Source organism: Ptychodera flava, chromosome 16 (genome assembly GCF_041260155.1).
Source record: "Ptychodera flava strain L36383 chromosome 16, AS_Pfla_20210202, whole genome shotgun sequence".
Lineage (NCBI taxonomy): Eukaryota > Metazoa > Hemichordata > Enteropneusta > Ptychoderidae > Ptychodera > Ptychodera flava.
The window spans coordinates 31,655,597-31,681,270 of NC_091943.1; the positions used below are offsets into that span (position 1 = coordinate 31,655,597).

General features: G+C 35.7%; 1 protein-coding gene across 4 annotated transcripts in view; it reads right to left on the minus strand.

The window, feature by feature from the left end:
- LOC139114611 (contactin-5-like) overlaps positions 1 to 24,952 on the minus strand; it is a 48,310-nt gene extending 23,358 nt beyond the window's left edge. For 3 of the 4 annotated variants that reach the window (XM_070676428.1, XM_070676429.1, XM_070676427.1), the window contains exons 1-18: positions 24,743 to 24,952; positions 16,868 to 17,018; positions 11,908 to 12,186; positions 11,427 to 11,738; positions 10,281 to 10,568; positions 9,656 to 9,823; positions 9,083 to 9,205; positions 8,356 to 8,518; positions 7,312 to 7,430; positions 5,493 to 5,765; positions 4,722 to 4,988; positions 3,971 to 4,168; positions 3,398 to 3,466; positions 2,509 to 2,808; positions 1,893 to 2,016; positions 1,322 to 1,503; positions 811 to 945; positions 268 to 438 (exon numbers count right to left, since the gene is read on the minus strand). In XM_070676428.1, coding sequence (XP_070532529.1) covers positions 268 to 438; positions 811 to 945; positions 1,322 to 1,503; positions 1,893 to 2,016; positions 2,509 to 2,808; positions 3,398 to 3,466; positions 3,971 to 4,168; positions 4,722 to 4,988; positions 5,493 to 5,765; positions 7,312 to 7,430; positions 8,356 to 8,518; positions 9,083 to 9,205; positions 9,656 to 9,823; positions 10,281 to 10,568; positions 11,427 to 11,738; positions 11,908 to 12,186; positions 16,868 to 16,946 — 3,250 coding nt within the window. In that variant the 5' untranslated portion in view covers positions 16,947 to 17,018; positions 24,743 to 24,952. The remainder of the gene's footprint in view (positions 1 to 267; positions 439 to 810; positions 946 to 1,321; positions 1,504 to 1,892; positions 2,017 to 2,508; positions 2,809 to 3,397; positions 3,467 to 3,970; positions 4,169 to 4,721; positions 4,989 to 5,492; positions 5,766 to 7,311; positions 7,431 to 8,355; positions 8,519 to 9,082; positions 9,206 to 9,655; positions 9,824 to 10,280; positions 10,569 to 11,426; positions 11,739 to 11,907; positions 12,187 to 16,867; positions 17,019 to 24,742) is intronic. The other variant, XM_070676430.1, reaches the window with a different exon arrangement.
- Positions 24,953 to 25,674: the final 722 nt, after the last annotated feature.

A 25,674-nucleotide genomic window follows, 5' to 3' on the forward strand; every position in this document is an offset into this window, starting at 1 on the left:
TTGACTGCTGATGCAAAATGGATGAAAATCAAATAAATAGGTATGATTCAAGTACACTGGGATCATATTGCACCATTTTATACATCAACACTTTATACATCAACACATCGCATTGTTCCAAAACATCAACAGCCAAAATTAAAGATACATGTTGAATCACACTGATCCAAATTATCATTTAACAGTGAGTAATAGAAAGAATTTGGAATCACATTTTCTCAATATGTTGAAAATATATAGAATTATATTTCTGTGAGTTGTACTTACGTCCATGCAGTGTCTGTGTTTCTACATAGTCTGTGTAGTTGCCCCATTCAACAAGGCCCTCTATCAGAGTTGAGGCCCTAACTCTGAATTTATATGTTGTCAACGGTAACAGGTTTGATATGATGGCTGTTGCTACAAATAATCCACTGGAACCCAGATCCAATATATTGCCTAATGAAATGAGAAGTTTGAAAATGTGCTTCAGTGCTGGAGTTCAGAGCGCTCAAAATGTTCATGAAGGTGTAGAATGATTGAGAATGTTTTAAGAGTTTTCTATATCTGCCTCAATAGTATACTGGTCCAAATAAGGAATACTGCCTTCACCTTAAATTTACCAACCAGTGTTTATTTTGTACAAATATTTAACTATAATGTTCAATTAGCTAAAGCTGTAAGTGGCAATGCATTAATGTATCCATGTTAGCTTGTACAAGTGAAAGAAGCTTATGGATTTTTGATGATAAGGATGCGGAGAGAAACTTTCAATCTACAACATACTTTGAAATTATGACTTTTTGGTAAAAAATTACACTCAAATCATACCAGTATTCCCTTCCTGCATGTATTCTACTTGATAAGATGCAATATCACCATCTCTGTCTTGAGGTATCTCCCACTGCAGATGTACTGATGTTGAGTTCACACCAATGATTTGAAGATTACGAGGCTCTGATGGACCTATAAAGCAGAAAAATACAAACGTAAATTTAAATTTCATCCATGGATTCAAACATCTATTTTTTAAGATTATATTAAATAAATAAAGACCTATTGAAGATTTTCCTACTCTTACATATTAGTAATCACACTTTAAATCTTGGAAACATTTAAGATTTTTCAGATTCTTCAAATATTCACATAATATTCAAGAGCCTACATTTATTGGTTAAAAACAACATTTTTTCTGGTATAGTATTACACACATCAGTAGGTTGTCATACGAAGTACTTCATTGTTGCTGAGAAATTTTCTTCAGACAATCAAACATCTCAAACTAACTAGTGATACTTCAATCATTTGTCATGAAATTACATTTTATCAATTGAATACTTACCTTTTCTATCCGATAATGTAGTAGCTGATAATGCATTACTGGCTTCTCCAAGTCCATACTGGTTCTTGGCCAACACTCTGAACAGATACTGTGTATTGGGCTGAAGACCAGACAGTTGGTAGCTCTGCGTACCTCCTCTGTACTCAACATTGTCTATGTATGTCTGCCATGCTGTGGCAAACCTGTATAAAAAAGTTATCCAATGTTGGACACAGTCGTATCAATGAACATAGGATGATCATGATTTTAATAATTAATTCAACAATGTAGCAGTTTATCTGCCAATAGTACTAGTATCTTATTCACTCCTGAACTACTACAATTATCATTGAATTACAATATACCTGGCAAAAGTGCAAGTACTGTTAAGACAGCAAAACATTGCAGTGAATAAATTATCAACCTGCTGAATGAATTGGACAAAAGCATATTATTTCCAGAAATGATGTTGAACAAGCATTTTATAGCCTTGAAGTCTACAATTTTTAGGATAATTATCTCAGCCAAGCCTAATGTTTATGTACAGAATGGCATGTGATACTGATACCTAAAGTTAATATAAATTTCTTACCTCAGTTTATATTGAATTACGTAGAACAAGATGGTGTCCATGATGGTACTGGGTACCCATGACAACGTGACTTGACTGCTGGATGTAGGTACAGCACTAATGACTATTGGAGCCGCCTCTAAAACTGATGAAATAAGGTAACATAACATAGGTACAAGCGCTCAAGATTAAGATTAAAAGTACTATGTCTTTTTTACTGAAAATATCATGAATTCACTGGAACGAAATTCAAACTGTCAACTTTAGAGGGATGAAAGCTGATTCTGTGCCAATTCCAATTTGTGTTTTGAGATACTGATAATGATTTTAATTACAGTGAAGAAAGCAGGGGTACCAGTAGATATCAGTTTATATGGTTCAATCTTATCTTACTGAACAATATTAGATTTTTGAAAATTTAATACCAAAAAGAAGTGATTATTGTCATTAGACGTGACGGCATAAGGAAAAGAAAATTTTACAATGAGATTATAATTAAAATATTGATCTGAGTTATATTCATACATCTTAATTGTGAACAAAATATGTGCAAATATCAAGAAGAATAAGATAGACAAAGTATTTATATTGAGTTACTATATGGATGAAAATATGTGCTATTCAAAATCACCATTACCTGGCTCAACTGTCGTCACTTTCTGAGTTGAAAGTGACAACAGCGTTGAAGTTCCCATGGATGTGGTAGTTTTGCTCTGGGAAACTGACATGACAGTGTTGTGTGTGCCCGTCACCACGGTGGATTGTGATGTCAGTATGGAATGTGATGATGTCATCGCTATGGTAGAATGGTGAGTCACCCTGGATGCTGTACTGATGTGTACGGGGGCTTTGACAGTTGAAGGAATGGAGGTGGTGATGCTGGGAGTTGTTGCAAGGGATGCTGGGAGTACTGTCTCAGAAGTGATCATGCTTGAATCTAATACACGTGCAAGAGATATCAAAACCCCAATCAAAATGATAAAATACAGAACAGATACCAATGCAGGGGTTAATGTCATCCACACACCAAAGAACCTTAATGCTAATTTTCAAGCTACTGAATATGAAACTGTACCATTTATAAAATCAGAGAATTTTATCGTAACACTCCACCACCAAGATGCAGATTCATGATTAACAAAATTTGCTTACTGTCATATTTAACAATAAAGAAATCTTAAACCAAAATAATGGATGATTGTAAAGTTAAACTTGGAATACGCAGAGTCAATAAGTATGTGGATGTCTTAAAAGTGAAGTTACTAAAGACATTGCGTTAAAATAATATTCTTATTAAATTCATGATGTCAAGAAAGACTTATAGTTTAAGAACACATGAATCATGGTTAAAAAGTTGTTGATGATCAGTCAGAAGATGCAACTGCCTTTATTGTATCTTACATATTGTATCTTACACATTTACATTGTATATAAACTTTCCTATGGAATTACCTTTTGACAGCAACTTTGCCGTCATTACACTTTTCCTTCCCTTTCAGTGTCAGACCAATTTCCATTGCACTTACCTGCCACTGTGACTTGAAATGAGACTCTGACACTGCCTGCTAGATTCTGGGCTACACAGTGATATTCTCCTAAAATGAAATGTATAGCAAATTATAACACAAATATCATTCAAACCAAAATCTGGCTGCCACAACTTTTTCACCCATTTATTTCAGCTTGGAAACTGACTTTGATACTTGTTGTATGATACAGTAGATAATTAAATGGCAGTCCTGGACTCTGAATCACTAGATTTTCACTGTAGCATATGTATGTGTAGCATTTCCTTGTTATGTGCTTTGATTTGCACTGGTCATAAACTTCTGGTTGTTTTGACTTGTCAAAGCTGCTAGAAATGTATGATTATAAAGTGTAGCAAGGACTACAAAAAACAGATTGCATAATCAATCAAATATTCCAGGGCTACCAACTACAAAATGGCTTTCTGGTTTAAACTTGTGTACATTACATAATCTACAACCACAGGAGAGAATTTACAGTGCTGAACACAGTAGTCTGTGATCTCTATGTCCTTGAAGTAGTAATACAACATTAAAATCAAACATTCCTCTTCTCAATATTTTTCTTCATACCTTCATCTGTATTTATGACAGGATTAATCTGCAGTATATTCTGTGATGGGAAAGTAATCCTGGTATTGGCTGTTAGTTGGTAGTCTCCTTTCATCCACTGAACACTGGGAGAGGGTTTACCATCAACCAGACATTGTACTGACAGTTCATTTCCCTGATCAATGGTGACATCAGAGATTGGGCTAACCGATGGAGCAACTGCCAGAACATAAAATAGTCAAAATGATTTCATCGGAGCATATTATAAAGTAATCACATCATTGACTGTGTCATCAATAAATGTTCAAAAGACCTGATACTAGTGACTTTCTGAGCTTGTTCATTACAATCATGGGACGATACAGTATGAAAATACCCATATCACACTTATATATCATCTCTGACGATATTATACATTCCATTTTATTTTCATGGGCTTTCAAATTCTTTTAAACATTTTTCAGGTACATGAGACCACTGGAAGTCTGTTGTAAATGTATAACCACATTGTTTTGTATCTTTGAAAGCACAACCACTCTGGAGGTATAGTTTCTCTGTTGGAAAAAATGTGATTTTTCTTTCTCTACTGCAATATTATTTTCTGTAAAAAGCCACTGTCTCACCTAGCAGGATAATTAACCTAAGCATATTGTTTATAATTTCATTTCTTCACTTTTAAGATGGGATACAACATTGCAATAGAGACAGCAGTGACCCAATCCACTATCTAGTTTGATTCAAACTTTGAAAAAATGAAAACAAACATTGATACCTCTGACAGAAAGCCACGCTGATGCATCATCAAATCCATGTTGATTGGCAACTATACATGTGTATTTGCCAGAGTTTACATCTATAGCTCCTGCAAGAGTCAAGGTGCGCCCATCTTGTGACACTGTAGCCTGTGAGGGCAGTATACCATCCTCATACTGCCAGCTATAGGTGGGTTCTGGGAATGCAGCTGCTTGACAGGTCATGATGGCAGTGGAGCCCTCATTAACTGTCTGATTCATGGGACCTTGCAGGATAGCTGGTAGATCTGAAAATAACAGACACAGTTTTCTGAGTTACCTATATCTGGTGTCATGAATGGCATACTACAATTTTCCCCAGCTGCTGAAAAATTTGGATGTGTGTTATCCCTTTCAGAAAGAGCAATCATTTCTGCAATTGTAAAAATACAGTGAGACAAATACATATGTCTGTAGCACAGTGTTATTCGGACTTGGGCTTATTTTAGATTTTTCAACAAACTCGTTTCAATACCAAAGTTTTTAAAAGGTTATTGTCTATTCGCTCTGTTGTATTTCTCAAAGTTTCATTGGAAACATGATAGGTCACAACGCTTGTTTCAGTGACAGAATGATGCAAATTTTCATTTGTTAATTATCATCTGTAGAATTTTAATGAATTTAAATCGACAGGTCTCTAGTTTCCATGGTGATTTCGTAATTCTGCACGGTCTGTTTGTTTGACTGTATTGTAGTAGTGCATGAGAATATTATAAGAGAATGTTTTAAATTGTTGGATATGATAACTTTACCTTCAACTTTCAGTACACCTGTAGCTTCATCCACACCTGCCTCATTTTCAGCTTTGCATCGATACGATCCCGCATCCTCCATTGCTATGTCAATAATCTGCAATCCCTGAGATGTGACAAGATAATGACCGCTCTCATCAACTATCTGGATGTCTTCTTTGTACCACGTGATGATGGGTGTGGGGTCTCCAATCACCTCACAGTAGAGAAGAATTGATGTACTCACTCGGGCGGTAACTTCAGCTGACGGTTCCCGCACTATTTGAGGTGGAACTGAAACAAAATGGAAAATTGTAAATATTATATTAAGGTAGTATGCCCCTTGAAAGTGACAGACTTAAACTTTTGCTCAACTTTCCTCAAAGAATCTTTCACCCATTCTCTTTCAAAATCAAGAATAAAAATCAGGGGTCAATATGCAAATTTTTATACCAGAGAAACAAATAACCCAAGATTTACCGATATTTAAAATTCAAACTGGCTGCCATCCCTGTGTTAACTCTATGAAAAAAAATACAATTTTTGAATTTCAAAAAACTAAGCCGATGGAAAGTTTTCTTACACCAAGAGCTTTAAAATGAACCCACAATGATATGAAAGAATTGTAAAAGTTTGAGAGTCACCGAATATCTGTCCCCGAGGTGTGTTCTACTGTAAGAGAAAGTTGTCAAAACAGACCATCATGATCTAAAACCAAGATTTTTGTTGCATTGAACAAGAAAAGTACACTCACACCAAAATATCCCATATTACCATAAGATTTTTGTATATGTGGGATGTCTATTAAATCAACCCTATGGAATGCTGCCAAGTCTAGAGGTAGTCCAAATGGATTCCTGTGAGACTGTGCTATATCACTCTTATGAGACAGTTTTGAAAGGGAATAGTGACAAAGAAATACGTGAATGGTCAGTGTGCCCTCTAACACTTGTGTCAATTACCTGGGGTAACAGGAATTCTCTGAAAATATTTTGTGTGACAGCTGTAGACTAGTACAGTCTATGTGTAATATGTAAAACATTTTGCATTAAGGCAGAACCTTTTTGATAAGTGGCACAGCACTTAAGCTTAGAGAGGGCACTGCACAGTAAGTGAGGCTACCCACAATTCCCCTTGATTTGTTCACTCAGACATTTTTTGCTAAAGGCTTTTTCAATTTTATCAGTTTCTTAACAAGTTTTCACTTACAATTTAAGTTCAGGATTATTTGTTAAAACTATGTTCCAAAATTATTGATTATGTTTAAAATTCAAGAGTAAATTGAATGAGAAGTCGATGTTTGGAGGGGCTAAAAATTGTACACTTGTCAAGGTAAAGTTATCAGCAACTAAGATGGTCTCATCATACCACCTGTCAGACATGCAAATTACCTTTGTTACGAACATTAACAAAAATCAATACCCTTTCTTTTGCCAACACAGATGCATCTTATTCCCTTAGTTTCCTTAAAAATATTGTGTATGGCTGTCAAAAATTTATGTCGACAAAATTACAAAATGTCAATCTCCTCTGCAGAAAAGGGGTTATTCTTCTCATTATTCACAGTGAGAAATCAGAAAATTATGATTATCAGAACTATATTGCCAGAATTTTGAAATATGGACCGAGTTGTTCTGTGTACAGAAGAAATTTGCTTCAGTTCAGTGAGTGATCTCTGTGTGTACAAATCATGGAGAATTGTGGGTAGCCTCACTTACTGTGCGCTGGTAAAGATCCAGCTATAGAGACTGACTAATAATTTGCTGGTCATTGTTTTCATCATTCTGCATTCTCATCTACATCTTTCAATTGTTGATAAAAAAGATACATTTAAACTCACCAATCACATCCAAGAAAGCTGAGGCTCTGTCAATATTGCCGTTATTCCTTGCCTCACAGACATAAGTCCCCTGGTCTACATAGATGACATCAGAGATAGACAAGGAAGCACCACTGTTCCTGTGAAGAATCAGTAATGTAAAATCAGATTCTGTCTTACTTTATTTTACATCCTCTATGTTCACAGATGCATGTAAAGACCAAAGTAAACGGTAGAAATGGATTTCTTTGTAATGGGTGATTGAATTCATTTAGTATTTGGCAGGACTGAGGATCAGTGTAAAGATCATATGACTGACTCTGCAACCAGGTCTGTGGCCCTGAAGTTCTTCTTGGGTACATATATACTATAGCAAATACTGAAAATACAAATATTGCAAATACTCTGATGAAAATGAGAAACAGAAAGAAGGGAAGTCTCATGCCATTCTTGGTTGAATTTGTTCATTTTTGAACTCGCTATGAAAATGCTTCCAGTGTATACAACAAAAGTTAATGTAAATACAACAATGAGTGATGTACCATCATGATAACTGCCCATCTTACTATCATAACTAGGCAACTATACATGTTTTTGCAGACAGAACCCTACAGTGTTTTATGGTGAGAAGTTTGTATGTTAAAGCTCCATAAGCTGTATCTTTTGACTATTTTTTCAGAACTTTTGTTTTGTGGTTTCCCTACACTTTCTGCATTGAATCCCTAAACTGTAATTTAATGCCAAGTATTTAGCATATCAACACAACCTATATGAGTATAATCTCCATTGTTATTGTTGAAAATTGTATTCAAGTCCGGACTAGAATTCATTTGTAAACAATAAACAATGATCACTACACACATACAAGCTGTGTTGACAAAAGAATACTCGAAATTTCAGCATTAGGGTCAGACATGGTAGTTGATATACAGAGAGGCTGAGAAGCAGAATATACTGAAAAACTTGCCACAAGTTACAGCTTATGTCCCTTTAACACTCTAGAACATGTCTTACAGCAAAAACCCATCTATGAATAGATGACACTAATATTTAATATTTACTCACCCTATTGTGTATCTAGGGTCATAGTAATTACTATCAATTATGACTTGATCTTTAAACCACGTAATGGATGGTCTGGGATCTCCATTAGCAATGCATCTGAACACTGCAGGGTCATGAATCACAACTTTGATGTTCTCAGGTGGGACAGTTATCAAGGCTCCAACTGAAATAAATATAAAAAGTACATGGAAATCACTTGCATTTCAAAATTTCATTCAATATACAATTATTGAGGGCAGTATGAAGTAAGTTTCTCCAAGCGACATAAATCATGAAAAATACCATGCATACATGTAAAATAAACAGACTATGTGTCAAATGATTTTTCACATTTAAAAAATCCTAACAGGAACTTCTAAAAGTGATTTGAATCTCTTGTAAAATTAGCAACATAAATATCCTTTAAATCACAATAATAAAACAAAACTCGTAACTTTGACATATCATTTTCACGATATACAGCTTAAAACTAGGAAATCCTATAAATTTCAAATACAAATTAACTTACCAGAAGGTAATGATTACAGTTTGAATGAAAGGGTTGCTTATGTGTAAGTCTGATTCCTTTGTAGCATTCAAAAAACCATAATCATTGTTGTTCTTGAACAAAGCAAGGCATTACACTGTATCAAACCAAGGTCAAATGTGGCAAAGAAACCTACACATGGATTTTCAGGGTTGGTGGAAGTTAATAGAGTATGCCTCAGGTATAGAGATATTGCCATACCTTGTACACTAACTGTAGCAGTTCTAGAAGTGACTGTACGTGGTACATAACTATTGGTAGCAGCACAGAAGTACTGGCCTGCATCTGGCAGAGTTACTGCTGCAAACTGCAAATCACCATTATCTAAGGTGAAGGGTCAAAAAGTAGAAGTGTTCCCAGAAAAATGTAATCACTTTGTCCGTATAAAAATTGTCTTGTTGAATGCAAATTTTAAGTCTGGCTTACAGCAGTATCATGAAGTATGTCTATGATGAAAAGGAAAATGTGCAAAAGGTCTGGCTGAACTGCTCTTCCTTTTGGATCCAATTACAGAGGGCGCTGTTCAGTATACGTATATATAACCAGGCATACTGGTACAAACCCTTTGCATGAACATCCTGAACTAACAAATTTTAACAAATAAACGGAGTGCAATACAAAAATCTACAAGGACAAGTGAACATGTGAATCTGAAATGCATTGCTCGGAAACTGTCTGATGCGAAAAGATTCATTCTTAATTTCCATGGGTAACCAATGATTCTGTCAGCAATGCTTCAATGTCAATTGTCAGAAAAGTACCTGTAAGACTTACCTAGCTGTTTTATACCTGGTGAGGTCTCAGTATCCATCAGTACATTGTTTTTGTACCAGGAGACAGTTGCTGGAGGTATACTGAATGGTGGCCGACACGTCAGTGTGGCTGAATTTCCCAGGACAACAAAGACATCTGATGGCTCTTGCAATAAACTAGACATCATGGCTGAAGTTGAAAACATAAAGATGGAAAACATTTGTTTAATCATAGACAGTACATTTAATATATTACATTTTTGGAAGGAATGAAAGATATTCTTTTTTTCACATTTGTACCATAAGACACATAAACCTACACAAGAATTTCAATATTACACTTGTATTGATAAACTTCTACCTCTCAGTGAGAAAAAAATTCTTTGGTTTGAGAATTTGCTTTCATTGGATGAGAAGGACTTCATGCAAATGAAAAATTAAGAAATTTTGCCAACAACATGAGGTAAGTACATATTTATCGGAGGATGACAAACAGTCACACCAGTATATGTTTTTAAAACAGCATTGCAAACATTCCAGTATACATAAATCAACAGGTGGTTTTTGAAAACACATTTGCTCAAAAGAAATGGTAACTGCTAGATGTCTATGGGCAATCAATCATCAGTGACAATGAATAAACTTACTTGCAGTTTTCAGATAAATTGGATTTGTAGATACAGTGCCCTCAGAGTTAGATCCTGTACATACGTATGCTCCTTCATCACTGAGTGCCACATTGGCAAAATACAGCCCTCCATTGTTAAGTATATATCTGTTCAAGGTGTTTCTGATTGGTCCATTTTCACCAAGTTTTGTCCATGTGATGGTAGGGTTTGGCGTTCCAACAATGGTACAATCTAACGTCGCTGAGTTGCCAATGCCAACAGTGGTATTCTCTGGTGCAACTTTTACATACGGAGGGCCTTGTCGTGCTGAGTGAGACAGATATAAATATTAAATTTCAATATGAAAACTTGTGTAGCCCTTTCGCATTACAAATGGCACAGTTATTGCTATTTTAATAGAGGAAAGTTTCATAAAGCAGTCCCATGCTGGCAGACCTACACTCTTTGGTACAATACTGATACAAATCTAGACGGATCAGTGTTTTACGATTAAACTTCAAGAATTATAATTACAATTGTGTGTGTATTAGATAATGAACATTTTTAAAAAACAACCACTGTAACAGCCACAAGAATGTTTAGCCACACAATAAAATTGTAAAGCGGCTCTGTGGTGTAAACTTGAACTTGAATTTGAAGTTCTCTATCAAATTTTAGTACAAGCCCAATTCTTTGTGCGGCAAGGTTGAATTCTGTAGAGAGAAGTCAAATGGACTCAAAGACAAGTCTTTCACTTATTATGCCGAATTCTCTCCTCTTCCTGAAATCACAAATTGGTGGGGCTATTAATTGCTAACATGAACAGAGAACTATACAGATACATCTGTGCTACATTTCTCAACATTAGATGTTACTTTTGATAAATGTTACTTTCTGTGTTACATGTTCTTTTTCCACACAGATTCATGATGAAATGATCATTTCTATGCCAATATTTTGACCCTACAACACAGAGAAAATCAAATTACTCTGAAAGTAATTCACCTTTTCATCCATACCAGTATTTAGTTAAAATAGGTTTTGGGGTCAAAATATGTAAATTTCTTGTGTGCAGATTTCATTTACATGTAATTAATATCAGAGATGAATGATTGACAGGAAAGGAGTCAACTGCCAGACTCCAGTTTACTTAAATTTTAACTGGCGAGAGAAACAGAAACTTACGAGTCACAGATAACATTGCATAGTTGCTTCTCATTGGTTGATCTGGTAGCATTGGATTAACAGTGACGCATCGATATTGCCCTTGGCTGTCTTCGTTAACGTTATCAATTTGTAATGTTCCTGATACCTTCAGGGACCCAGGTCCCCCAAAGTCAGTTTGGTAGCTGGTGCCGGAGTACGGAAGACCGTCCTTCTCCCAGCTGATAGTCACTGATGGTTGACTGTCTCCACTCACACACTGAAAATAGGCAGGATACGCTTGGCCATCTTCCACGGATAACGATAAAGGGTGGTAAAAAACTGGATCTAAAACTGTGAAGAAAATGCAGATGGTCAGAGTTCCAATATTTGTAAAACATACGGTATACCGAGGAATGACATGAACTTAAAATGTACCACACTTGAAAAGAGTTATGACATTTTCTGGCTGATTATGTCACAAGTTCGTGTAGCGCTGATCACAACTACACTACATACTTACATGCAAAATAAATTCTAGCTGGTGGGGTTTCTGCAGTTATTCCTTGTCCTATGATATTTGCAACACAGACATACTCCCCCTGGTCACCTAGACGTGTCTGTGAAATATACAAAGTGCCATTCTGGAAGAGAAGGTAGTGGCTTCCGGTCACTATGAAATTGTTGTCCTTTTTCCATCCTATCTGTATCACTCCTGACGTTTCCGTGTCTTCTGCCGTACAATGTAGGGATGCCGAACCTCCCTGGGTGACTACAGTGTCTGTGGGTGATCGTCTGAAAACTGACCATGCCAATTTATTTGTTAGAACTACTTGAAAAACCACAAAAAATGTACCAGTAGTTACAACAACAGGTTTGCCTCTGTTGAATACAATGTAAGTATCATTGCTAATGCTTTCATCATTATTTGCTGAAAGTTGAGACAATATGAAATAGTATTGTAGGAATCCCACAGCTTTAGAATTTGTAACTTTTAACATCTATCATATACACATAGGATACTTTGATGATATTGGCAATGTGGGCCTCATTAAAAGTCTGTGTACCAATCAAGGCAAGCAAAATGATTCATTCAAGGTAATCTACATAGCTAGGGACAGTAGTTGTAACCTTTGATGATTTTTTTTGCACAAGTTTCGTTTTCAAATGTCAGTTTCTTTTTCTATCCCGAAACCATGAGATACACAGTATTCAGCTCGTCATCTATTAGTCTGTACATATGTAGACTGCATTGTTATTGTTGACAATTGAATTTTAAGTCTGGAGGAGAATTCAAATATACCACAATAACAGAGCATTCTTTGTGAACATGACTCTGTATTGACAAGCTAAATGGTGGCATTTCAACATGTTTTAGGGAGTAGAACAAGAACTTGCAGTGAAGAGGATAAAATTGTTGCATCAGGCCAGCATCCCCGAAATGTCCTTCGTTGGTGATAATATATTAACATGAGCATGGAAATAATATCAAAAAGATGATTTTTGCTGGTATAATACAGACATAATCTTGTGCCTGCAACTCATGAAAAAAGAGATGCATTTGTGCATAGGTCAAAGTTCAAACATGTAGTATGGTACTACTTTGGGTCTCAAGCATCAAGTATACATCTGGTTTTAATTTCTATCATAATTAGATATACATGTCAAGCATATGTTGTTCATTTTATTTGACACAGTACACAAGAAGTAATCATTTAGAAATGTGGTTACAATTAATTTTGATTCTACGGCAAACTCTTCATCAGATGCTGGATGCCTACATTATTGGTTTCTTCATTACTTGATATTTACTGATTTCACACTTTAAATGTTGTATGATATTTCACACATCCTAATTAAGTTTTCCATTAAATAAATTACATTGTGTGATTACAATTATGGTAGAATGGACCTTGTGGACACATATTCAGACTTTCAAAGTACTTTTCTGATCTACCACTTGTGTAAGCTCACACGGGTGAGCGTGTAAGGGGCTGTAGATAATTAAAACACGTGCTTGGTAATCGCAATTTCTGTGTTTAGGGGGCCTGGCTGCATTTCAGTTAGCATGCACAAAAATCACACTACATGTTTTTATATTACAACATCCCACTAAATCACACTTTTATGTATTGCAAATTATCATGTTATATTTTTTGGAAAGTACCAGGCCAGTAAAATAACATAACAACCATTTTGGATACACCGTTTCAATTCATTTCATTTTGTTGTTGAGTCATTGTTGAGTTGGCACTGAACAAAAATTGATTTTAGATGGGGTATGCGGGGGTATGGGGGGTTGGTAGGGCATAATTACCAATTGTAGGTATGCTGATACAGAATGAGGCTTGGTTGGATTTTTGCACTTCCAAACTTTAGTTTGGGGAGGGGGGGGGGGGGGGTTTGAGGCAAAACGCACTTAGTTGCATTTACTCTGCACATGTTGGCCCTAAAGTGTGTTAATATTTGTATTTGCTAATGACATAAAAATGAAGTTAACAATATCACTTTATTGCACCTGTTGGCTTAATTGAGATATTTGTTGTTTTATTTATAAATGATTTCTACTCAACCTATCTCCACTGATGAATATTTGATTTGCATAAAATAATTTGATGGTCTAATTTACAGCCCAGTAGTGGAGTACACTGAATTGGGAAAAAGACGTAAACAATGTTGACAAATAGACATTTAACTGTTAAAAGGATGGGAAATTATCAGTGAAATAGCACAAAACATCATAATGGACATCATTTTTTGTATATCTATCTTCTCATCATAACAATCAACCATGGAGTGGTCATATTTACAGGTTTATTACAATACTTTCTGTTTTGCAAATTTTCTCAACCCAACTTTTTTAAAATTTTACTGTCATTTTAAAATGTTAATTTCTTGATGTCTATTACAAATATTGATTGTTATCACCAGGGTTTGTGAAGAGCAAAAGCCTTGGAAATGGTGATTGGTTATCGTAAAATGATATCTTTATCAATGCTGTACCTTGACAACAAACTGTGCATGGCTGTACAAGTACATTAAATACCTTGCTGGTAATTATATTATCATTTTGATGAATTTTTCTTTGATTTGCTTTCCATACAAATGAAAAATGTAATCAAAATTTATTGCTTACTGAAAAGGTCATTATTAATATGTTGGTAAATGAAATGTCATCTCAAGGGAATGCCTGAATATCATCTTATGTAATCATAATAAAAAATTATACAATTATGAGTTGAAACTGAAACCAAATGAATAAGATTAAACACAGGTATTATTACTCAATGTTTTAAAAACAATCATTCATTATCTTGTAGAAGTTACACACCAAAACCAAGGAAAAGTATCAACATTTGAAAGAGGAATAGTGTGTTAGTTGTGGAAACCTAACAGACTTACAAAGTGGATTTGAACATTTGGAGATAGAGTGTGGATAATATTCTGTATTGAAATGTTAAATGACAGAATATTCTGATAGTGAATGAATCACCATGGATGAAACGATGAGATGCCTCTTGTGTTGTAATGGCATCCTCCATGAATAACAAATGACATACTGTGGCAATTTATTTTATATCTACCAAACATATGGTCAGTGTAATGCATTGAATTTGTTATAATTGTCTATTTACTGAATGTCTGGTATGGAATGAATATCAACATTGCTTTTGTGGATTTTCGCAAACAACTGTTTTGAAAAGTGCCAATGTTCAAATTTTGCAATATCCAAACTTTTATGTTTTGTTGCCAAATTTTGAAACATACTCTGATCTGATGTGGTGTACCGTACACCATTATGTGCATAACTCAATGGATATTTCATCCTTTTTCAAAAGGATCTGTTTTTCCAATCTATTCACTTGTCTGTCTTGACATTTTCTCAGATCCCATCAGATAAAGTACATTTATATTCTTTTTTTCTTTGGAGTCGACATTTGCTCACAACCCAACATACAGGAAATTTTATCTCATCCCTTGGGACCTGCAATTACTCTCATCTCCCATAGGACATATTCTTATATCTCTCAGAATATGTTTACATCATATGACCTTTCTGACCTTGGCAAAGTACATGTGTATATATCAAAAGAATATGCCATCTTTGAAAAAGTGGCCTATTTAAGTTAAGTCAAGGTATGTATAAAGAATCAGCAAGACATTCTGTATATCAGAAGTACCGGTACGATTCTGTCTGATTGTCTGATTGGCTTGTCAGTGAGAAAACACCAATTTTCTTAAAAACTCTTATAATTCTATCGATGTCTCTTCATGTAGTCAAGCTTAGAAAAATTTGTAACAAATTTGTTTTCTTTGATTTCATTCATTCCTTATGTCAAATGAAAAATATTTCTGATCATGACATGGTAATATGATAACTATGATATCATGGTAAATTTCACAACATTATTACTGATATATCTGCTGTGAAATATTTCTGTTTGGAAATTTACTGTACAAATTAACTCTCTTGTACTGAATGTCTTAATTTTCAATAAGATGTAATTGTTGCAAGTATCGTGTATTTTTTCTCCTAAACAGCAAAACAGTATCAGTTTGAGGTCAAACAATAGAAATATGTATGCATGGATCCATCTATTGCTGGACAAAGAGCACTGCAATATAATCCACCTACAATGTACATAGGTAAATTACCATGTAAATTTAGCCCCTTTCTGGTTTAATACTGCAGATTTCATCTAAATGATGTGGCTATATCATGCTATGTGTGCAGTAAAGCATATATACAAGTCTGTTACAGTATAACATAAAAGAAAACTTGTTTATTTGGCTTCCCTAATTTGATTTTAATTATTTTTTCTCTACTCTGATGGATTAAAAACCATACATGTAGCCTCATTTGACCTTTTGCCTTTGACCCAAATTGCACTAACACTGACACAGATGACGCTCTAAATTCAGATCAGCTACCATCAACTTTAAAAACTGACTTCCATTACAGAGCAATGTCTCTAGTTACCAGGCACCATTATCACAAAATGAATTTCATGAATGAAAGAATGTTTGATCAAACAATATCACAATACTTCAGTCTATGTAAGAATGGCATCGCATTTACATCTACTGTAAAAACTGAATTATGCTAATTATAGCACAGGCATGCATTCTGCTAATATTTATATTTACAAAAAATAAGTGACAAAAATTGCTTGGAAAGAGGGCAATAGTTCAATATTAATATGAAAATGAGTGACACTGCAGCTGTTATAATAATACAGAGACATTGGCCATTAGAGACCTTTCTCATAAGCAAAGTGTTTTTATGGAACTTGATGTTTCCATGGCAACTACACCAACAGATCACTGATGCCATTTTGCATATCTGTTCATGAATCTCACAACACACAACATACATACATGTAGCTGCTAGCTATAACATGCTGAGAGAAATTATATCAAAATCCCACAAATCATCGAAATAATGTTCAAAAAAATTGAAGGATATGAGACAGTGTACTTACCTATTGCACATTGTGTTGTAATTATATTCACAATTAAAAATGTTACAAAAATAGAGAAATATTTCCAAGTCAACGCCATTATCCTGGGTTCACATCTATCTCTATCATAATTCAAAGTTTTTTTGTTGAAGTGCTACACAGTTCCAATATCCTGAAAATCAAGCAAAACGCAGAACCATCATTAATAATTTAGGTTTCTTTCCTGCACTGTGTCCAACAATGTAGTTCTATTACTGTTCTGCCACTGAGATCAAGGCACTGACGTTGTCTATGGCAGAGAAAGTGAGTTCCATTATTTGCAGACTGCATATTCGTCACCTGTGTAAATATGTTAATAAGGATAGAGTGCGCTGAACTTTTCATTTCACAATGGTGGGGTCAGATGGTTTGTACTAATCTCTTTCAATTTTTTTTTTGTATGATCATTCAAAAAAGACAATTACATCGCACATAAACTGTACAAAGCAGCGACAGCAGATGCACATAATGCGTAAACAAAAAACGTAAAATCAACATCATGTTATGAATAAATTACATATTGGATTTTATGTTTTTCTGAAAATGTTTAGGGCCAGCTGCTGATCAACTATGGTTCTCTATCTATTCTTGAGCACAATTTGAGGACAATATCCGATGCTATTGAGTTACTCATATAGCATGTTCTGTTGCCATGGGCCCAGACAAAAATCTAAAGAGTTGATATATCATAAAACGTTGTAATAAAACATAGAGTGCAGAAGGGTCCCCACTCAACTGAAAATAAAGTACCAGTTACTCATTTTAGGGTTATTTTATACAAACAAGAATGTAAATACAAAAGGTACTGAAAAACAATAATTTGACAGGTAAATAATTATGGGGATTTCTCCATTAATAAAGGGGGTCACCATTTTTCAGAAAATGAATAACATTTTCGATAATTTAAGATAGGGTATGAACAATTCACTTTATAGAATGTTTTCCAAGAGGTTTTATTTTCAAAGGTTAATCAGCAGTACAGATCAGTGTCATGGTAAACTACCTATTTAGCGTACAGGCTGTCTTTCAGCATTACGGCGCAGGGTGTTACCCCTGGATGACCTTAACTTAAACAACATCCTGTCAATATACATGGCACACTCACCGTTCACTTTCTGTATTGAATGAAATACCCAATATAAAAAAAATATATGACATGGTCATATTTTACAAAGAATTGGGAGATGACTGGAATTTTCAAATGCTTTTTTGCTGGAAAAAAGACGGATGAACATACTGTGGGTGTATGTGGCCAATGGGAAAGATGTTCATATCTGAGGTTCAACCCATCAAAGTACTGTAGCATGACTAATGTACCGTACATGCACTGTGTTACAATAAAATCTGATATTTTTATTACAAGGTTCAAAATTTATCAACCTAACAAACATTTCCTCCAGCTTTTCAAACATTTCTTGAAATTGCTATAATAACTTTTTTTAATGTTTTTTAGGTCGCCTCTAACATTATGTATTTCATTACTCATTTCACAATATATTGGCACTGCCCATCCAAGAAACAGCTGTCACCAAAATTGTATTCAAAGGAAAATATTCTGTATGTTAGTCAACCATTAACACCAACTGTCATTGATAAAATACACATAGAGACTTTGGATATATATGTACTGATAAACATGTAAATGCTTCATATTTAGGAATGATGTCATGGCTATATTTTTCTGTATATCTAGTGTGAGGAGCACGCATGTGTTTGAAGAAGATTACCTGAGTGAGAACTAAAAATGGGGCCTCAACCACACAAGACAAAATTTCCCAGAATGCACCTGCATGAGACACATTTCACTCAACATTTATGATCACTAGTGTACTGTATGTCATAACAATGACCACTAGAGCCAGTAAAAAGTTACTCTATTTGAACATATTGTGAAACTCACAATCAAAATACCCTGTCAACAAACATTGAAAATTCTGTGCTAATTTCGTCCTGTTATTGAATCAAACACCTGTCGCTTTTGATTTTTGTTGTTATTGTTGAAATGTTGTCATTATTATTTATAAATAAAATGACCTCTTCTATGTTGGCTAGCTGTTCCATGGTGATGAAATTTGTGAAATCCATATTTGTACACACTCTATAAATAGCAATCTATTGTAAGGACAAGTCATAACACAACCCTTTTGCGAACTAAAACTGAGAAAGTTTGTCTAGACCAGTCTTTTTGACAATTGAACAGAATAGGGTTTTGAATTTCAAAATTACACAATGCATGATTTTAGTCTTATGAATAATCTCTATTGATGATTAGTCAATCTAATCTGATTTGCACACCAGAAAAATGTTCATTAATAGATTTTGCATAAATGAAAACATTCATCTTGGTCAAACATTGATCAACATTCAGAGTACATGTTCATGTATGTATATTTCCTGAAGACGTAATTCACAAGGTATGTGACAATGAATAAGAAACACTCCATTGATAGTGACAATACACCATTTCAAGATTGACAAAAGCAATTTTTACATGCTCACTGCTATTAAATTTTGAAATAAATAAATAAATAAACCAAATTTATCTACAACATCATGTGCAATCAATGTGTGCTTTTTATTTAATAGAATGATTGGATGAACTTTCTGTGCACTAAATGAATAAACATGACATTGAATAATTATTAGATTGCAATATCCATTACATTATACCCTGCCACAGTATAAAAAATAGGCTTTAAAGTTGCAATATGGATCAAAATTGTCGATTTTTTTTCGTAAAACTTGAGCAAATAGACCATACTACGTTGAAGTACTCTTCTTAGCTAAGCCTCTTACCAATCCCGGCATTCAAACACGTTCATTTTGATACGTTGCGGCCGCCTAGAAAAACTGTTTTGTAAACAAACTTTCAAAACAAAAACATTGGCGTTTCTGCTGTGCACGTGACAAGTACCACCAAGAGTGATGACGTCTCAATAGAGTGCACGTTGGAGGGACGATGACAGAACTGGACATACATAAGTAATTTATTGTAAATTTTGCGTTTGCCTAACTTTGGTGGCATCACAGTCTTTCAGAAATATAAGTATATCGATATGATAAAGTGCAGCTCGACAAAAGATCGTGTGATTGATTTTTCTCACCGATATACACGTATGTCAGTGCCGCGCCGTATGCACCTACTGTGTACGTTCGATCGATCGAGCGTCCAGACCACGTACACCGATCTGGTTGTGTTCACCGCGTACCTGACAGCGTTTCCGCAATCCTCTCCCCGTTGTATGTTGTTACATTTTCATGTTAAAAGGCGAGGTACTGGAGGTATCTGCACACTATATTTATTTGAAAGCTTTGCCCACTTCAGCATACGGTATCATCCACCACTGCAGAAGTTCGGCAGCTGTCTTGCCCCTCAGACTGGTCTTGCATGGCCATGTCAGCGCGTCGATCGACGCGTCGTAAATAAGACCATGCCATTAATGATGGAGACTGCAGTTTTTCTTTGTTTCCGAAAAATGCGTATTTGACCTGAAGGATATAGATTATCAATGAATGCTAACAGATCTAAGTTATTTCCTTGCGGAGGGACTACGGCCCGGTTCATCACATTACAAATCGTTGCCCGAGGAAACATCGCTGGCTAGCGAAGTTGATCATCACACAGTTGCGACGTTGGTGTTTCATGAGAAACTATAGACACAGTCTGCCTCCTCGACGTGATGCAGTAGTCGCGTGTCACTCTTTTTGCTGGTTCTTTCGATCTGACCAAACAATGTTTATTTTGCCGACATTTTTGGCTAATTTCTACCATTTTTACAAGGCTGAATCAGTAAGCAGAGACCTGACCGCTTGCCCATGGGAAGGCTAGCTAGGCATGTTGCCCGCATGTTGACACGATGTTGCAATTTCGCAAACCGTTACCATGCACCAAATACGCATGTGTACATATTCAAATAGTAAAAATGACGTTTCAAATTCTGTGCTTTACTCTCGCAAACAGTACGTACCAAAACAGCAATTTATTCGGTAATTAAATCAATTTACTCTAATAAGAGCCATCCCCGTGTTCCTGTTAATGGTCGAATCTGCAAATGAAATTGTTACGGATTTTTCTATAGGGGGGGCTAAAGTTAAATCTTCGAAATATGAAGGTCAATTCTGATCCATATTGCAACTTTAATAGCACAAAGAAAGAGAACACCACCTTTTTAATTATCATTATTACATGTATTACAACACAAAAAAGGTCTGTAAAGAGGCTACTGGACATATATTAACGCTCTTCTTCAGGGACATACACTACAAATGTCCTAGTCAGTAAGAACAATCCAAATGACTCTCTTAATGAAGGTGTTTTGTGGCTTGTAAAGATCAATTGAGGTTTATGAGAGTCAACTGTTGTCTGTGCGAGTCTGCTGTTGTTTATGAGTCTACTATCTGACACACACGCATACCTGACTTCATCGTTTTGCATTTAACTGTACCTTGGCTGAAGTGCATTGTCTGACATTGTGTCTTAAATGGGTAACTTCAACGTAACATCCAGTAATTATTCTCTCTCTCCAGGCAATTATTTGGACTTACTGCTCAGACTTTTCTACTGACTTTCATGAAACACAATCATTGTGTTTCTGTTTCTATACTTCCATATGTTCATTTTTGTAATCACTGAACTGATAATTATTGCCAATATTGTCAAGTTCATAATTCAGGTAATACAGTACTGTTGTTCCTATTGTAGCAATGTTTGAAGAAATGAATTTTGTGAGCTGTATTAATGAATGACAGTTATAAAACATTTCTTTCATTACAGTATACAATTTTTACGAATATTATTTATTAACAATTGCCGATATTTCACTGAGAATGCACTTTTAAAGGACATTCCACTGTAAAGCCATGGTTCTGCAGTCACTGACAACTTCCTGCTGACACGGTAACTGGTTATTGGCATTGTCTTAAATTCCTTCTTCACAACCGGATCAACCTCAATTCTCTGTGAAGTCATTTGCTTTAGAAACTGACAAGCATCAGAGGGACAATACAGTGACAATGTGCTAAACAGCTACTGAGATTGTCGTAGTTCTCACTTTCAAGAAATGTATATATGGCTTTTAAAGGAGATATCACTTTGGATTCACAATGCTAAACAAATAAAGGTACCTTATAGACTCGAATAATTATTAGATTTAATGACTTCCCTCCACAGATGATAGTTTTAAACATTTCAAACACAAAAGATGCAACAACGCAAGCAATTTGTTTACATGGACCAATTGCATAACTGCATATAACACTGAACAGTGCATTTTGCTGTGGCACATTTAATTGACAATTACATAATTTTATTCCAACCTGTGCTCTCCCTGGCCTTTCGAAATTGTTAGTAAATTTACGAATTGGGTTCAAAAATAATAGTAAGCACAATTATGTTATTCCGAACCCACCAACTTTCAACAAGCACTTCTGGTACTCAATAGATGATTTTAAGGGGATAGAAATGATGAATGATTTCATTATAGACAAAAGAAAATGAAAAATCCCTTTTTAGTTTTTTTGACAATGAACACTCATATTTTGATACGCATTTTCAAAAATTTATTAAATAACACAGTACATCATGGGTCATGAATGCTTGTAACATTGAAATTTCTTCCTTTTCTCAATAAAGTGTGTAATTTTGGTCAACGGCCAATGAATGTTATTCAATTACTCTATCTTTATTACACAACATAACATGTTCAAGTATATTGTGACACAAATCATAACTCCCTTTGTGTGTGTAGTCAGTGGTTGATGATTATATATATTAATTTATGAAGCGGTCATCAATATTATCAAATATTATCAGTGTTTGCACAAGTTTTAGATGCTAGAAAATCTGTCCCCTGTTTTTCATATTTGGAAAGCTCTGTTACTTTGAAAGTATGCACGTCATCCATAGACCACGTACTAGGTGGTGCATCTCTAGCTGCAGTCATTATGCCATGTTCATCTCTAAAATTCTTTTTAAACAACCATTGATCAGAACATTTGACAGTCTGTGGTTTCGCACAAATTTTGTCTCATCTCAATCAAATTTAAGTACGCAAACTGAGACTGGTGATCCTGCTAATGTTTTCTTAGAGACAGTTACACTTTTAAAACGCTGCAGATGATCGTCATTTATTTTTTTTGTCTGGATAAACTTTTGGTCATGGGACTGTGCACAGCATTTTCTCTGGATCATAGAAAACTATCAGCATTCATAACATTTGCTGAGACAGTTTCTTGTAAATATTTTGAAGGAAACCTATTAAAATTGGCACGCTGACTGAAAAATTCAATTTTCAGATCGTCAAATGACAAATCTATGACATCTAAGATTTCCGGCTCGCTTCCACCTCCATGCACACTTTGCAGTACATGTTCAACCATGTGCGGTCCGGACTGCAGTTCTGCTGTAGTTCGACTGTCTTTCAGGCTGACTGTTCTTGATCTCTTCTAGCTCGGCGGTTTCATTGTTTCGTATTTTTTTCATATCAGTTGCCGTTTTTATGCCCAACTTTCTTTCCCAACTGGATACTATCAATCCAAAGTATTTGTAACTGCCCGCTTCCCTCGATCCGCTTCAACAGTCCATTCGGAAAGTTGACAGCATGTGAGTGTTTGGGTGTCTCGAAACTACCGTAATGGGGTGGTAATGTATGACACACCACTATGAGATTACAAGACCCGGGGATCTTGAAACCTTTTCGCGCATGCTCATGTTATCACAGGTCAAAGTCCAAAGCCAGCTATCACCATGTGTCGATGCGCCGATGATAGGGGCAGCGTAGGTTTTGAAAGACGAGATATGACAGTATTTCCCCGGAATTCTCAATCTTGACCGAAATCAGGCTTCAAAAATAACAAAATCGTTCGTAAATGGCCGATCGGGCATTCATTTTTTTTCGTAAATTTTCATTTTGTTCGTAATTTACGAAAGTTACGAGCGACAGCGAGAGCACAGCAACCTGTCGCTCACAACGGGGACATCTGTCAATGTAACCCTGATGTGTACTTGACAAGCCTGGATCTCCTGAGGACAGATCCAGTTATAAGAGAACATTTAGCAGTACAAATTTCATTCATCGCAGTGTAAACTTTCTTGAAGAAATATTTACAAATCTTTGTCCCTAGTAAATGAAGTCAATTCTCGCGTCCTTAGCTCCAGTAACCATGGTAACTGTGGCAATTCTTAGAACTGAAACAACATACACATGCTGTAGTAATACTCTAACGTTTACAAATATCTGACAATATATACCTGTAGATTGGCGATCTTCACTTTACATAATGGATCAATAAACACACAAGCGGTCGAGGAATAAATTTAAAACTACCACTTCCTCACTGTTGTGGATTGGAAACTTTACATGCCTACACACCGTCTAATCTAAGTTAGCTTGCTAAGGACTCAGAAAGCACCAGCACTAAACAAACTTCTGTCTGAATAGAGTTTAAACAGTACAGTGTACAAACATTTGAATTAAACGGCTTATACTTTGCAGTCAAGCACCGAAGGTACATGCATGTACACAGCGGTCTATTTTTGAAAATGGGTGGCGACTATCGAATCAGTGTAGAAACCTGTATTAGAGCGGTAAACGATGAGGCATAATCGCCGTTCGCTCGATAACCAGCGTGTAGGTGTGGCATTTGTTTTGTGGTGTGAGATGATCATAGTATACCGCATTCGTGATGCGGGAAAACGAATCTACATTTAAACTCTGACTCCTGGCAAAAACAATGAAAATGTATTGTTCAAAGGGTGTACGCTATCGATGTTGTACACAAATTGTGGCAGATCGATATTAGAGTAACAACGTTTCGGCATATATGTTGACGGGAAATATATCTCAATGCTTTACTTACCTAGGTGGGCATTTCTTGCTGTAATATGAAAGTACGCGGCGTTAGAATATTACATCGTGGTTTAGTTACATGAGTATAATCTGTTGTTTTCATGCAACATCTGCATATCACTCGCACTGCGCACTACCAACCCCTCGAGCGTTGCTGTCGACTTCGGGAACGGACAAATTGTCATGACCGTCTTTCAGCGCAGCATCACTACAGCCAGCTGACGCGACAGCCAGCTGATGCTGTTAGTAGCACGCCCCCTAGCGAGTATAGTTTGTCTAGTCGACGAAAACGGATTTGGTACACACAGACCTGAGTAATAACTTGATGGCCTATTCATGAAAATAGCGAAAGAACATTTTTTTATGAATCTCTGTACACATTGAATATTGCACTTCGCACCAAGCCTTGTGTATTATAAGCCTTGCATCGTAACTCTACTGACAGTAACATAGCGCCCTCAACAGCTCTCTCTCTCTCTCTCTCTCTCTCTCTCTCTCTCAGCGAGTAATCTGTACCATGTGTAGAGCTCGAGGAATGACTGGGTGAATTAAAATAAAGCAAACTTACCTTCATATCATAGCGTGTAAAACGTAAACACTTTTTCGACAGCATCATGTTATTCTTGTCAAATGGCTTTCCTTCTTGGTTGTGGCTCTTCATAGCGAACTTGAATCCAGAGAAGTATGTTTAAAACTTGATAATTATAGAAGATAGCTATCGTATTCCTAAAAATCGAGCGTAAAACACAAGATTGAAAGAATTGATACACAAATACACTCAGACGCACCATTGCCTTTCTCTTTGGCCTTCCGGCATTATATGTGACAAATATTCGCAATTAACAATTGATCAAGTGCTATTTTGAATTTTGTACGACGTTTTAAATTGCTATTCGGCGTCAACATCATGACAAACTCTGAACGACCTTTCGGTGACTGATC